At 38.0% G+C, this 14,080-nt stretch overlaps 1 protein-coding gene across 2 annotated transcripts in view; it reads right to left on the bottom strand.

The window, feature by feature from the left end:
* Window positions 1-14,080, bottom strand: part of cgnl1 (cingulin-like 1) — a 44,776-nt gene that overhangs the window by 16,006 nt on the left and 14,690 nt on the right. For both annotated transcript variants that reach the window (XM_028014353.1, XM_028014354.1), the window contains exons 7-8: window positions 13,988-14,080; window positions 12,422-12,634 (exon numbers count right to left, since the gene is read on the bottom strand). The exon at window positions 13,988-14,080 is cut by the window's right edge and continues 46 nt beyond it. In XM_028014353.1, coding sequence (XP_027870154.1) covers window positions 12,422-12,634; window positions 13,988-14,080 — 306 coding nt within the window. The remainder of the gene's footprint in view (window positions 1-12,421; window positions 12,635-13,987) is intronic.

Raw genomic sequence — 14,080 nt, 5'->3', positions numbered from 1 at the left:
TATCTACATACTACATGACTACCGGTAATAATTTTAATTTGAATACTTAAGTTATTGTAGATCGTGTCCATTGTGGAGTCACCAGTAACACACAGCCTCAAATATATACAAATACGGCCACTAATGGATTAAAGGCAAATGTACGTATTTATGGAAAAAGCAGTAACTAAAAATAAAAAAAAGAAGGATCATAGAAATGAAACGAAGAGATGACTCCCTTATCGACGTCACCGAGGAACAAGCTTTCAAATGTTTGTTTTCTGTGGCGAGGAATGTCAGATAACTGGTTTGGCAGCTCCCTGTCATTTCAGCGTGGTTAGTACACACCCGCATAACTAAAATTACAGATAAAAACAGTAAAAATCTATTGCTACCATTTTACACCTTCAACATTAGCTTCTATAGCGTAAAATATTTTAGGGCTCGAGGCCATCTTTGTGTACAGGGAGGCTCCTCTTTGTTGTGCTGCTCATGCAGATTGTCACTGAACGTGTGTGTGTTCACACAAATGCATGACCAAACACACACACACACACGCCCTCTGCTGTCAGCTGTTCTTAACCAGGTGACAAGTTTATTTTAAACTTGCTAGAACAAAAGACTAACAACATTGCTAGAAAATAGTGAACCACACAAAAATCTTCCGGCTAAATTATATTTAATGTGTTTTATCTAAAAGGTCTTTGTGCAACTTGCACTTTATGAGACTTTATATCCAAAATCTGAACTAATCTGATAAAGTTACAGCTGTTAAAAGACCATCTTATCATGACAGCTTTCCTTTATTACCTTATCTGTGACAGGTGTTAAAAAAAAAAAAAAGCGAAGGCCAGTTCATCTTGTTTTTGTTCTGCAAGAGCAGAGAAACATTCTAGAGGAAGAAAAGTCGGCGGACAACTCCCTGCTTCAGTGCGTCCAGGCCAGTCAGACCAGTTCCTACCGTGGCTTCAGAGCCGCCCTCATCGCTGCTTCTTTGATTTAAAGAGATGACAACATCCCCAGCTCAACATGTATCAGTTTCATGTCTTTGAAACATGTATCAGTTTCAAAGACATGAAACCCATCAAATAAGAATTTATATTAGTAGGCAAAACAAAATGAGGCCTTCATATGACATAAATACAGTTTCTGTCATTTCTGTGTTTCAACAACTTCCTTCAAGGTTACCATTACAAAAAGCATTTGCTCCTTTCAGACTTTTTTTTTTGTTTCTTTGTCAAACTTACATATTTTAGATAATCAAACTAATAAATTTTTTTTAAACTTTTTTTTTCTTTTCTTTTTGTGGGCTCTAGTGTCCCTTATATGATAGTAGGCTGACAGGAAACGGGGAAGGAGAGGGGGGAAGACATGTGGCAAATATCGTCGGGTCCGGGAGTCCGCGTCGGCGACGGCCGCGTCGAGGACTCAAGGCCTCCAAATATGGGTCCCGCTAACCACTACGCCACCACGGCACGCCCCATCAAACTAATATTAATATCAGACAAAGGTAAACTGAGAAAAATACAAAATGCAGTTTTAAATCTTTTTTAAGGCAAAGCAAACCTGGCTCATTGAGCAAGTAGGACCGGACAGTAAATCAATAACAACATATATATTGCGATAGACATATCAATAGATAATATGTCTGATTGAATTTTCAATCATTTAACCAAACTTTGATCTGGAACTGCTCAGCATTCTGGGAGATGTAGGCAGAGGAAAGGCTTTAGCTGCTCAACTTCTCCCGACCAGCTAAGCAAGATTGGTGGAATCAACTAATTTATTCACTCTTTTGTTACCTAGCAACTCACTCACTCTTTGGTTACCTAGCAACAATCTGTTGAGGAAGTGGCACAGCAGCAGTTTAAGGTTTCACCACTGTGCCTCAAAACTGCTTATAAATAAAAAACAACTCCATGGAGTTGAACAGCTCAAGAAGAAATTGTGGTTAAAAGAGGAAAGATCACGTTACCAATTTGGCAGTATTTCAAATGTTTAAAACAAAAAACAAAATAATTATAAGTATCAACTGATGTGAAACCATTATGTACCGATACATTTTTCCGTCATATCATCATACCGCGCAATTAAGGTTTGAATCACTTAAAAATAGAACCAGTCTGACAACATGAAGGGATCTCAAAAAGAAACGCATCATGTCCCGATTTAAAGGAATTCAAGGGCAGAAGAAAACCAAAGTTTTTGACATCAATCTGCCTGGAATGGGCAACAAAGTCCTTGATAATAACTGAGCGAACTGCAATCAGAACCATTATCTAGAAATGGAGAAAATGTAAATCAGCGGAGAACAGTGAGATCATCACCACAAAACTGAAAGTTGCCTAAAGCCACGCAGGCCTCCCTTCAGTAAAGTTGATTTGCTTATGTATTCACAAAGGTTATCTTTGCCAGATATTATAACTAACTTCAAACATGTAAATAAAAACTGTAGAAATCTTTAATAGAAAGCGCATTTCTTCACAGCACATTGACTTTAGGAAATATCTGCATCCAAACTGCCGTTTTGTCCTCTTCAGACCCATTTGGCTCGTTTCAGAATTATGCTGATTGCCATAATTGAGGTGAAGCTAAAAATAAACAAAGGGAGTAAGAGAGTATGAGGAGATTAACACAGTGCTCATTGACATAACAAAAGCACTGAACAACAACAAACAGGACACCAGAGCAAACCCAATACTTTCTTTCTGCCTGTCCCACTTCCCACATTAGCCTGCATGTGTTTAAACTATGAACAAGGACGGTGCTGCTGCTCTGTGACAGGAAGCAGGATGGAGATGAAATAACATTAACCTCCTTTGTTTTGAGACTCTCCCTTGCAATGTTATTTTTAATTTGAGTCAGTGCAGCAAGCCTGTAAGATAATCAGGTTTATTTCTAACTAAAACATAAGTGCTTGTATGAAAAGATCCACTTTCCACCCAAGGAAACACTTTAAATATAATTTTTTTACTTATCTTTCAAATAACAATACTAGAGCTTTGTCAAAGTAACTAGAAGATGGAAAATTATCATTCAACAAAACATGACTTAGTTAGCTATTACAGATTGATTCCTTCATAATTATGCCACACAGTCACTGTGAACATGAGTTAATGCTGATCTATTTTCTCCATTTTCTACCCTAAACTCTGAGTTTGACTTGGGTCTCTGTGTGTACTTAAACTGTTTATTCAAAGTTGCACATTAACTAACTTTGTGCAGTCTTTGAAGCGCAGAGCAAACGTCGAGGTGAAGTGCATGTTCCAGGTCGTGTGCTGCGCTCACATCGCCACTCTTTCTTCTGCACTGACCGGCCTCTTTTCTTCTCAAAAACCACAAAGGATTAAGTTTCAAAATCACAAAAGAAATTGATTTGCAGATAAACTGACCCTGATGTATAAATAACATCTACAAACAGGCTAATCCAAACCAGGCCAACAGAATCAGAGCAATAAATTAGGGCTGTGCACTGTTAGAAAAAAAAATTGACATAATAATGTTTCATATTAACATAACTTCCAACATTATTAACACACAATGTTTTCACCATTTCCCCTTTCCACCATTTCTGATCTTGGGCAGGCTCAAAATTATTCACACGTCTGGTAGATTTTTATTGAAATTTCTATTTATTTTTTTAATCAAGACACCTTGATATTGGAGGTTCATAACCTTGCCAGGTTGGGTGTAACACACCTTTAAATAAATAAATAAATGCATTTTTCAGGTAGTTAGCAAAAGAGGCCAGCTCACTCTTTGAGTGAAGGTGATAAAAAGCAGGTATAGTCAGCGTGTGATTCTTAGGTTACGAGTACTACAAATACCTCACTGTCATGGCACTTAGACAGAAATATGTAATAAAAATGTTTTACATAATCTGCTTTTTTAAATCGTGTTTAAAATTGATTACTAGTGTGAATTTGATTTTGATACACAAGAAAAACTAGAGAATAAACATCCACTAAAAGTAGTTTAAAAGATAAATATTACCGTTTCTCCCACTCTACACCTTATAAAGTAATAGGAGTCTAACAAGCTGTATTAGCTAAGCTATGAGTATTCCAGTATAACAAATGTAGTTTTAAAACAGCTTTACTTAAAAACGTATTCCATTTCAAACCACGACTGTCCATGTTTATCATGATCAGATATATTTTATACACACACTCACTGGTGTTTGGACTCAGGTGTTTACCGATACACTCTTCATTGGGCTCTAGCTGTTGCTAAATACATCCTACATTAATTAGTACATTTCAGTGTTGCTGTTGTTATTGTGATATGTACATGTTTTGTCATTGTGGTTACTCAGTTCCCTGTTTTGTTTTTTTTTTCGTTCTGCAGATGTAAAAGCAGATTTCTTTATCCTTTAAAATTTTTCTCCATCCCATCTTCCTTTTTTCTCTCTTTTTCAGTCACCATTCCTACTGCAACTGAAATAAACCCGAAGTAATTTTTAATAAAGTTTTTTAGATACGTACCAAGTGCAGCATTATAGCAAAAGCCATAATGCTCCACTTGGGGAAGTAAATATGTTGGGCTTCACCTTGGCACTCAAGGTTTTCTGCCATTTTTTAAAGATTTTAAAAAGACTTATATGGGAAACGTGTAGCACTATTTCAGCCAGCTGACTGGCAGATTTTAGCAATAGGTGTGGGATGGACAAAACTCTACTACTCTGCCCTAAACAACCAAAAAAGAAAAAAAAATCAGTTCAGTCTTACATTTTATTAAAAACACTTTAACTATTTAGGGATAAAATATAAGTTTGTCACCATGAAAAGTAACCCAGTTAATTGCATGATAGATGAAAACAAGCTCAATACTTTCTATTTGGATAGAAAGTATTCCCCTTTACAATTGTTTTTCTCTTTCTACTAAATCTATCTATCCATTTTATTTGTTTTTGATATTTGAAATATCTTTCAGTTCCAGTGTTAAATGTTGATTAGAAATTACAGACTATTAGTCTTGCATCATTATGCCATTTCCAAACTTTTAGTGGCTTTGAATCTGCGAGTTTTAAAAAACCTCGACAAAAAGAAAGAAAATGCTTTTGTTTGGAACCTGTGCCTGTTTCTTAAATCAGCTGTTTGAATTTATCCACAGCTTTCAAGGTAAAGAGGCTTCAATAACCCTTGCAAAATGTGAAAAAGAGTTGAATTGACTTCCTCAGCTACATACGTATATTAAAGACACAGAACCTCTGAACACGATGAACCGTCCAAGCGAAAGGTTAGAATGTCTCAGACTGAAAGGAAGTACTGAAGAAGAACTGGACGTTTTGGCATCTCTTTGGTCAAGGGAGAAGGTAAATCGTGTCTCGTCTCAGAAAAACAGAAAAAGCTGCCAGCTTTTAGAAGGATCTCTGCGCGAAGTCATACTGCACATTTACTGAAGCATTACAGTAACCATGGTAACCTGCGTCTGTTCAGAACCTCTGCAAGATCATTTACCCCGACATGGCGACACCTGTGGCTACGACTGTAATCAACATTGAAACCAGAACTATTTTCAAGGAAATATTTTGATGAATTTTCATCTCAGAACAAACTAAGACGGAAAAGGTGAACAACAAGAACAAATATCTTATTATTTCTGGTTGGACGAGTTGTTTTCAGTATCAACTCTCAGTGACTTCATTAGTTGATGCACACAGAAACCATAAACTGTTAAAGACGAAATTAATCATCCAACTCAAAAGCTGGCACTGTGACTACAGTCACCAAAACTACAGGGCATTCATTGTTGCAAAAATATCGCATCACTTTCAGACACCAGTCAGACAAGAAACACCGTCCTGTCTAACTTACGGAGACATGTTCCAGTTCGACGGCCACAGAAGATAAACGGAAGACGACTCACAGGACAGAGAGGAAACACCCAAAACACACAACAGTTCAAGTACAAAGATTAACAGCTCAAACACAGAGGCCTCTGTCTGGGCACCAGCTAACAATCATGTTAAAGCAACTCCTGTCAACAACCTAGAAAGAGACAACGAAGCGGCAAAAAGAGAGGATTTAACTATTTCTGCAAAGACAATGAAACAAAAGAAAATGGACCATCACAACAGTTGTGAAGATAAATTTAAAAAGCTCTGATGAATGTGAAGCTACTGCATTTTAATCACCGTTTCCATTTGTTTAGTTACCCGAACCAATGAATGGCAAGGTGTTTATGAGGTCACCACATAGAGAAGAAACAAACCAAAACACACAGACTGTGAACTGGGACTTTCTAGTACATCTCAGAAATCTGAATTTAAACACTTCAGTGGAAGATCCACTCATCTCAACATGCTTAAAGCTTGAAATGGCTCCAGCTGGTGGAATCCAAACTTAGGCTGGGCGATAAAACAAAAACAATATATAATGCGATTGATATGTGATCAATATTAACAGAAAATATGTCTAGTAGAAAGTTGATCATTTCAGTGAAAAGAGAGGAAAGTCTTTCGCCGCTCAAGTCTTGCCAGCTAAGTAAGGTTGCTGAAATCAACTAACAGACTCTTTGGTTACCTAGCAACACCTCACTCACTCTTTGGTTACCTAGCAACAACCTGTTGAGTAACTTGAGCAGCAACAGTTTAAGGTTTTTCCACATTGCCTCAAAATAAAAAAGATAAAGGAAGATTGAAGGGAGAAAATGAGACCAACAGCTCAAGAGGAAATTATGGACAAAAGAGGAAACATCACCAGTTTGGCAGCATTTTGAATATTTGAAACAAAAAACAAATCAATAATTATCCATAGTGACTGATACGAAATGCATATCTCCTGATATGTTTTTTAGCCATATCACCCAGCCATAATCCCAAACTATTTTCTCAATAATTAGACTTCTTAGAGAGCATTAAACCTTCATCCCCAGATGGTCAAGAGAATATTAAACATTAAAAAGGCTGTTTATTTTACATCCTTCATCCTAATACCCACACACTATATAAAACAGGGTCACATTGGAAGCAAAACACCATAATTCATAGACCTTGTTTATAGATGGATCTTGACCTTTGAGGAAGTGCCTTTCTTTTGTCATGTTCAGGTCCAGATATGGCAAAATACAATGCAAGAAAATAAACAGTGTTACAGCAATTTCAGCATTAATTTAACTAGATAGTCACGTTACCCTTGATGTTAGGCCTGATTCCTAGAATAGAGTGGAAACTTCATCTAATCCACATAAAGTTGCCAAACAGCATTTCTGAACAAAACACCTTGTGGCAAAACCCCCTGAGTATTTAGTTCCTGTTCCTGAGATGGTTCAAAGCTATCAGACTACAAAGTTGTCACTATGACTATTTGAAAACTCAGAGGAAGTCATATTTCACGTGGGATAAACTGTTAATTTCTTGCCGTCTGTGTGGAGATCACAATTTCCTCCCTGCCTGGCCGTCCTACGTTTCATTCCTCTTCTTTCCAGCCGTCTGGTAAATCGTCTCCCAGAGCTTTGCTGGGGAATACGGCGCTATCATCAAATATACAGACTCACGCTGGAGTCTTTACCTCCACAACAAGCCTGAGGGGGAAGTCTTTTCTGGGCTGTGTAAGTTTGATGATCAGACAGCGAGACTTGAGTTCACACGCTGGTAGAGATTAGTGGAGAGGCGGGCTGGGTTAGGAGCGAGGCCGGGAAATAAACTGCGTTCAGGTGAGCAGGAGACACTGTGGAGCTTTGAAATTAAAAAATACAGCGTTGGGGATTGAGGTTACAGATGAGGGCTTGATAACAATGGCTTAGGTCCGCTGGTGACACATAACAAGAGCTGGAAATGATGCGATAAGCACAAGACTCCATCTCTAAAGTTTGAAAGGGCTGGGACCTATTAAAGCTTCCATCACTGGGAATCTGGAGCGCTGCAGAGACGGGGATACAAATACTGCGCCCTGAGGAGGCCAAAGTGAATAGATATGAGCCTCTCCCGCAGTGGGAGTGGGTACAGTGTAACGGAGCTGGAGCTGAGTAAAGATGAAGGTCTACAGGGTGCACATTCTCCAAACTGACCCCGACATTCCTGAAAGAGAAACCTCATCTCCTCCAGCCCAACATCATCCCTCTGCGTTTCTCACACGCCGCCACAAAGCAGTGAGCCCGCTTCCAAACGAGCAGATGGCTTTTGTTAACGCCGATCGCCATGTAATACTTGTGAAAATAAGCGAAGCCTAATCGGTACGGCCAAGATTTTTCAACCCAGATAAAATTCCACAGATTTCAGCCCATCAAAAACACAATACAGCTTTCAAGTTAAGACACAAAACAGGCCCCCCAATTCCTTTCACGGGGGTTGGCCTCGCACCCCCTTTCCTCCAGCACACTGACCCACTTACTCAGCACGTCCCAACCCCCGCTGCTTTTATTGTGCGAAACAAACTCATCATTCATTATTGACCGAGGTCCACAATTGCCACCTTTTTTTTTTTTTTCCCGGGGCTCAGAAAGAAGAAGAGGCACGGCGCCCGGGAGAACTGCAGCTCATTAGATTGGTGATGGGTTGCCACTGCAATTAGCATGCATACAGAGCAATTTAGTGTTCCACTTTCCAGCATTCCTACACGGCGAGAATGTCTAATACGACGGAGTATTAGAGCCATCATATTTGAAAAAAAAAAAAAAAGAGTACATTTCTGCCAAAAAACGTAGAAATTCTAAGATTAGTCTCAGGTATTTTCTAGACAAAAACGTGGAAATTTCTGAGTTTGAGAAGTCAAAGAATTTACCTAGCAAATTTTTTGACTCTTCAGACTCAGATATTTCCAGGTAATTTTATTTTAGAAAATGTCCCAGATTAATCAGCCATTAACCTGAATAATTGCTCCTTAATTACACCTTTTTTTAATCTACAATGTCTAATATGCTGTCGTACCTAAAGCATCAGGGCCATGAAAAAAGGAAGATAATACTTTGGATCTAGATGAAGTCAGGAATAAGAGTAATCAATCTAGCAATGTTACTTCTTGGAAAATATGATGCTGCACATGGTGGTGGGAGCATCCTGCTATGGGGAAGTTGCCAGAAGTCGCCTTAAAACTCAAATGAAGATGAATAAAGTGAAAGCACAGGACTGGGTGATATGGCTTAAAAGTAAAATCTGTCCACAATTTTTTTATACCAAATTCAATTTCTGATTTTAGTCTATTTATTTACACTCTTTTCTTAAAGTTAAATTAAAAATACTTTTCAAAAGTTTTTATTTCAACTATCTCTTCTGTGAGTTGACCTGATCAGAGTTAAAATAATTAAGATTAAAAGCTTTAAAACATGCTTGACAAACAAGATGGCACTGATTAGGCAAATAAAAAGGCATGCATTAGAGACAAATATTCCTGATTTTCCCAAAATTAAATATTCAAAAATCCCAAAATTTGACAAAATGATTTATCCCCCAGCCTTGAGAATAACAGTCATATGTTATGTCAACGAGAACAAATGCGGCTTTAGAACAATCCTGCATTGATTCAGAGGGGAAAAACTTCAGTGAGTGACTAATTTAGGCTCCAAAAGTGAAACAAACAATGACTTTATCTGGCCAGGTGTTTTACAAAGCGGCGAGGGTAAATCCCCGATGACAAACTCCCTGGAGAAGCAGGACCTCTGTTCAACAAAAGGAAATTTCCTCCTGGATCTTTTGTGCAAAGCGTCGCCGAGGACCCTCTCCGGCCCTCAGGAAGCCCAGAACAACGACGACTTCCACTCTTTGAGGCAAACAGGACGCACATGAGCCACACGGAAAAAATTATGCTCAAACTGTCCAACCAGTCTCTATGTCGTCTCTATTAAAGACGATTACACGTCCAGTTTTGATTCCACTTTACCCGTAAAGCTACCACAACTATTGACCCTTCGCAGCTACGTCACTTAACCATTCGAGGCGCCATGATGGACGTCGGAAGTGAGGGACGGGAGTATTGAATTCACACCACATGATTTTTATCACTATGTCATAAACAGCCCTTACACCGGGGCAGATTTAAAAACGCACAAAAGACGAGATGCTAATCATTTTTCTACATAGATGCTAGGCTACATGACGGCGGCATTGTCTCCATGGTTACTAGATGCGTACCTTCTCCATATTGCGATACTTGATATCTTTCTAATCATACTCGCCAATAAAGTATATGAACGTTAGTCTTCTGACCTTGTAAAAAGCCTTCGCTGCAAATTCGCGGATACACCGAGGGCTGACAGTCATTATGACTGACGGCTGCCATCAATCGCTGCTGCATCTTTTCTATTTAAAAGTTATACAATGAAATGACAAGTTTGTTTTTCACCCTTGTCTGTTTAAGAAGAGGACCACGCAGCATCCTGTGATCATTTTTAAAGTGAAATCAACTAAATAGAAGCGATGTTAGGTTACAGATGTCTGTTTCTAGACTAGCTTTAAAGGAGCGCATTGGCTGTTTTTACGTCCGCCATGGCGGAGTTCTGGAGAGCGTGACATCACAGGCAAAGGGTCAATAAAAGTATCCCCATGCAGAAACCAGTACATTCATTTGCAAATTTTTTTTACATTTTCAAGAGATCTCTTCCTGTAAAAATGTTTATATGAAAAGTAACAGGCTCAGATAAGAAAACATTTTATCATTTTCCCATGCAAAATGAGAAGCTACATTTAGATTGCAGATTGTTCTGCTTATGCAACTCTGAAAGAAACAAAATTCCTAGCTGTAGATAAATATAGTTTTCAGTACTGTCCACTCTGCATAATTCACGTTGGCCGAAGTGATTTAAATTATTACAAAATGAAAAATCTAAGCTCTTTTGCATTACTTTGAAAAACATGCAAACCATCTGCAGAAAACCATCGGCTCATCACTTTAAGACATCTACGCTGCTAAGGTTGGAATTTAAAGGTTAATTGAAGTCAGCTGCCACTTTTCCAGCAAGGCGTAAAGCTGCCACTGTGGTAACAAGATATTATTTACCAACATCAACTACAATGCCTTGCAGATTTATTCACATCGCCTGAACTTTGTCAGATTACAACCACAAACCTCCAGGCATTTTATTGGGATTTTATGTGACCAACTAAATGCGTTTGTGGAAAGAGAGGATGAATGAGTTTTTCTTTTTCAACAAATAAAAATCTGTCTAATATGTCACCCCTGAACAAAACTCAGTGTAACCAATCAGAAGTTACTTAAATAGTAAATAGAGTCCACGTGTTGTAATTACAGTTTGCTGGACAAAAACAGGAAGAACAGAAAGATGTCAAATAAGGGGTCTGGGAAACCAGATTTAAATAATCAGATATTTATATTAGTTTATAATACTTTCATGGTTTGGCTTCTGCACCAATGAATCATTCCATTAAGAGAAAATCCCACAAAGTGCTTTGGAGCTTGTAACAAACTGTTTATTACTGAATTAATTAATTACATCTTATAAGACGTTCTCTGAATCCATAAAAACGTCGATGTTGACTCATAAAACCTGCAATCAAATGTAGATTTACTTTTGTTTAGTCTTTGTAATTTGAAATATCAAGTGATTTAATGGTATATTTCCTGATTCATATCATCAAACTGCCAAAGATCAATAGATGTGGATTAGCCTTCACATGTAAATCTGCTTAAATCAAGGTTGTTCAAATTGCGGTTCAGGGGCTGTTTAGGGTCCCTGAACTGATTTTGTGCGGCCCCCTGACCACAATTCAAGAATAACTTAAATAGATTAGGACAAAGCTATGACTTTTAAATTTACTTAATTTGTTTAATTATAATAATTCATGTTTAGTTTATTGTTGACCAGTAAAGACAAATTGCAATATTTTTGGTAATATTAGTTTCTAAAAATTAAATTTTTAGAAACTGAGGTGTCCAAACAAAAGGTTTGGACACCTCCGGTTTAAACAAAGGACTAAAGCGCTCAAAAATTATAATTTCTGTAAATTATAAATCAAGATATCTAGTCCACATAGGGGGACAGCAAACATGTAGAAGATGGTGGTTTGGTTTAAGGAGACCAGCAAAGCATGGTGGTGGCAGCATCATAATGTGGGGATGTCTTTACTACAGCAGAGACAGTGAATCCGGTCAGAAGTCACTTTGTCAGTAAATAGAGTCCATCTGTGTGTAATTTAACTTCATTAAAGCTGTTTGGTGATTATTGTTGGACTGTTATTGTGTGGGTCTTTCTCCAACATCCCAATAAAATAGACAGCAAAGTGATGAAGTAAAAAACGTATCACTGGCTCCTTTTTTCTGTAAAAGACGAGCCAGCCACTGACTTTTACAAACCCTGCTAATCTACAAACCCCTGCTGTCTGCAAAAATGGTGACCAGATCAAACTGTGCTGCTTTAAAGCATAACGCCGAGGCCTGACGACAAACATATGGCGGAGCTATCAGCTCCCCTCATGTTGCGCTTATCTCCACACCGCTCTGAGACAGGCTGCGCTCCTGGAGGAGGAGAGGGAAGGGAGGATGATTACCTGCTTGGCCTCCTCCAAAGACATCTGCAGCCTGCTTATTTCCTTCTCGTACTGCTCCTTCATCTTGTCCACCTCCTGATCATGAGCGGCCACTTCGTCCTTCAAAGCTCCTTTGAGGGCTGCCAGTTCCCTTTCTCGCCTCCTCAACAGTTCTTCCTGCTCCTCTTTGGCCATGACCACTTCCTGCATCTCCACCTTCAGCTGCATCATGTCCTGAAGCAAAGAAAGCCAAGCTGCTAACGTTATCTCAAGCAAGAGTTCAGCTGCAGAGTTCAACCAACATCCTGAGGTTCTTCTCATTAAAACCGTTTGTTTTCATTCCTAAGGTCTGTGAAAGCGCAGCAGAATCTGCAGCTTTTGTAATCAACAACATGCGAGTCATCAATCCAATTATCAATTAGATAACAGATGTTTATAATCTAGAGCCGTGTGCATCATGTCTAACACTACAAAATCACAAAATCTTACCAAAGAAGCAAATACCTTAGTTTAGTCTTATTTCAAGTGTACTAACAAGTAACTTTTCAGCAAGATAGGAGCTTGTTTTAAATCAATAATCCCTTAATATTGACGGAAAATTACTAGTTCCACTGGCAGATTATTTCACTTATAACAAGACATTTTTCCCATGCTACAATGAAATAATCTACCAATAGAAAAGTACATTTTCATTAAAATAAGTTAATATTTCTTGCTGAAAAGTTATTTATAAGTTAGTTTTGTCACTAATATATTTGCACTAGAAACTGGACCAAAAACACGTTGTAAGATTTTGTGTTTTTACGTTGAAGACACAGAAACTATTACAACTGTGCCATTAAAAAATAAAATAAAACCTTTCAACCTCTAAATATTTTTTAAATCTTCATTAAAAATAGTTTCTCACAAATAATCTTGGTCAATTTGTCCTTTCCATATATTGTTTAGGTGTTTTTGTACCAAACTTTTACAGATAAGGGACGTTTGTACCAATGAAGCCTCAATTCATACCGTTTTGTTTCCAACCTGCTGTTACTACTGATCATTTAATGTCATTTTGTATAATTTACTGTGAGAAAATCTACCACCAGCAGGTCACTCATGATTATTTTAGCTTGATCACAGAGGCTGTAAGATAAATTATTCAGAGAATATTATGTAATTAAACTAAGCCATACATTAGCTTAAAGAAAATTAACAATACTTATCTAAATAATTAATCAGAAACACTTGCAAAACTGCCACAGTGTGAAATAAACTCTGTGGCAGTCTGGAAATAATTAGACCAGGATGAAGAGTATAAAATTAAAATCAATCACATAAAGCTGCACAGTAGCTACATTTATAATCATATTTTTAAATTTTTGGTATTTATTGATATTCTAATTGAAAAATAGTGGCGTAACCCAGACAATACAAACAGTTTTGGGCTTTTTAAACATCATTAATTTGAATTTCTCAAAGATGAAACAAAATTCTTCTCATGACAAGAAATTAATCACAATAAACGATGCAATAAACGTCTGTACAGAGCTACAGAGTAAGTCTGTCCTGGCAGCTCTGCCTGATAACAACATGGCGGCTCACCGCCATGAGGACGTCTTTCTCTCCGTCAGCGGCGGCCCTCTTGGCGGCGTCCAGCTCATCGTGCATCTCTGACAGCTGGTCCTGAAGGTCCCT

This window comes from Xiphophorus couchianus, chromosome 4 (assembly GCF_001444195.1).
Source record: "Xiphophorus couchianus chromosome 4, X_couchianus-1.0, whole genome shotgun sequence".
NCBI lineage: Eukaryota > Metazoa > Chordata > Actinopteri > Cyprinodontiformes > Poeciliidae > Xiphophorus > Xiphophorus couchianus.
Note: the sequence above shows the minus strand (reverse complement) of the source record. Positions and strands in the feature narration are given on the sequence as shown.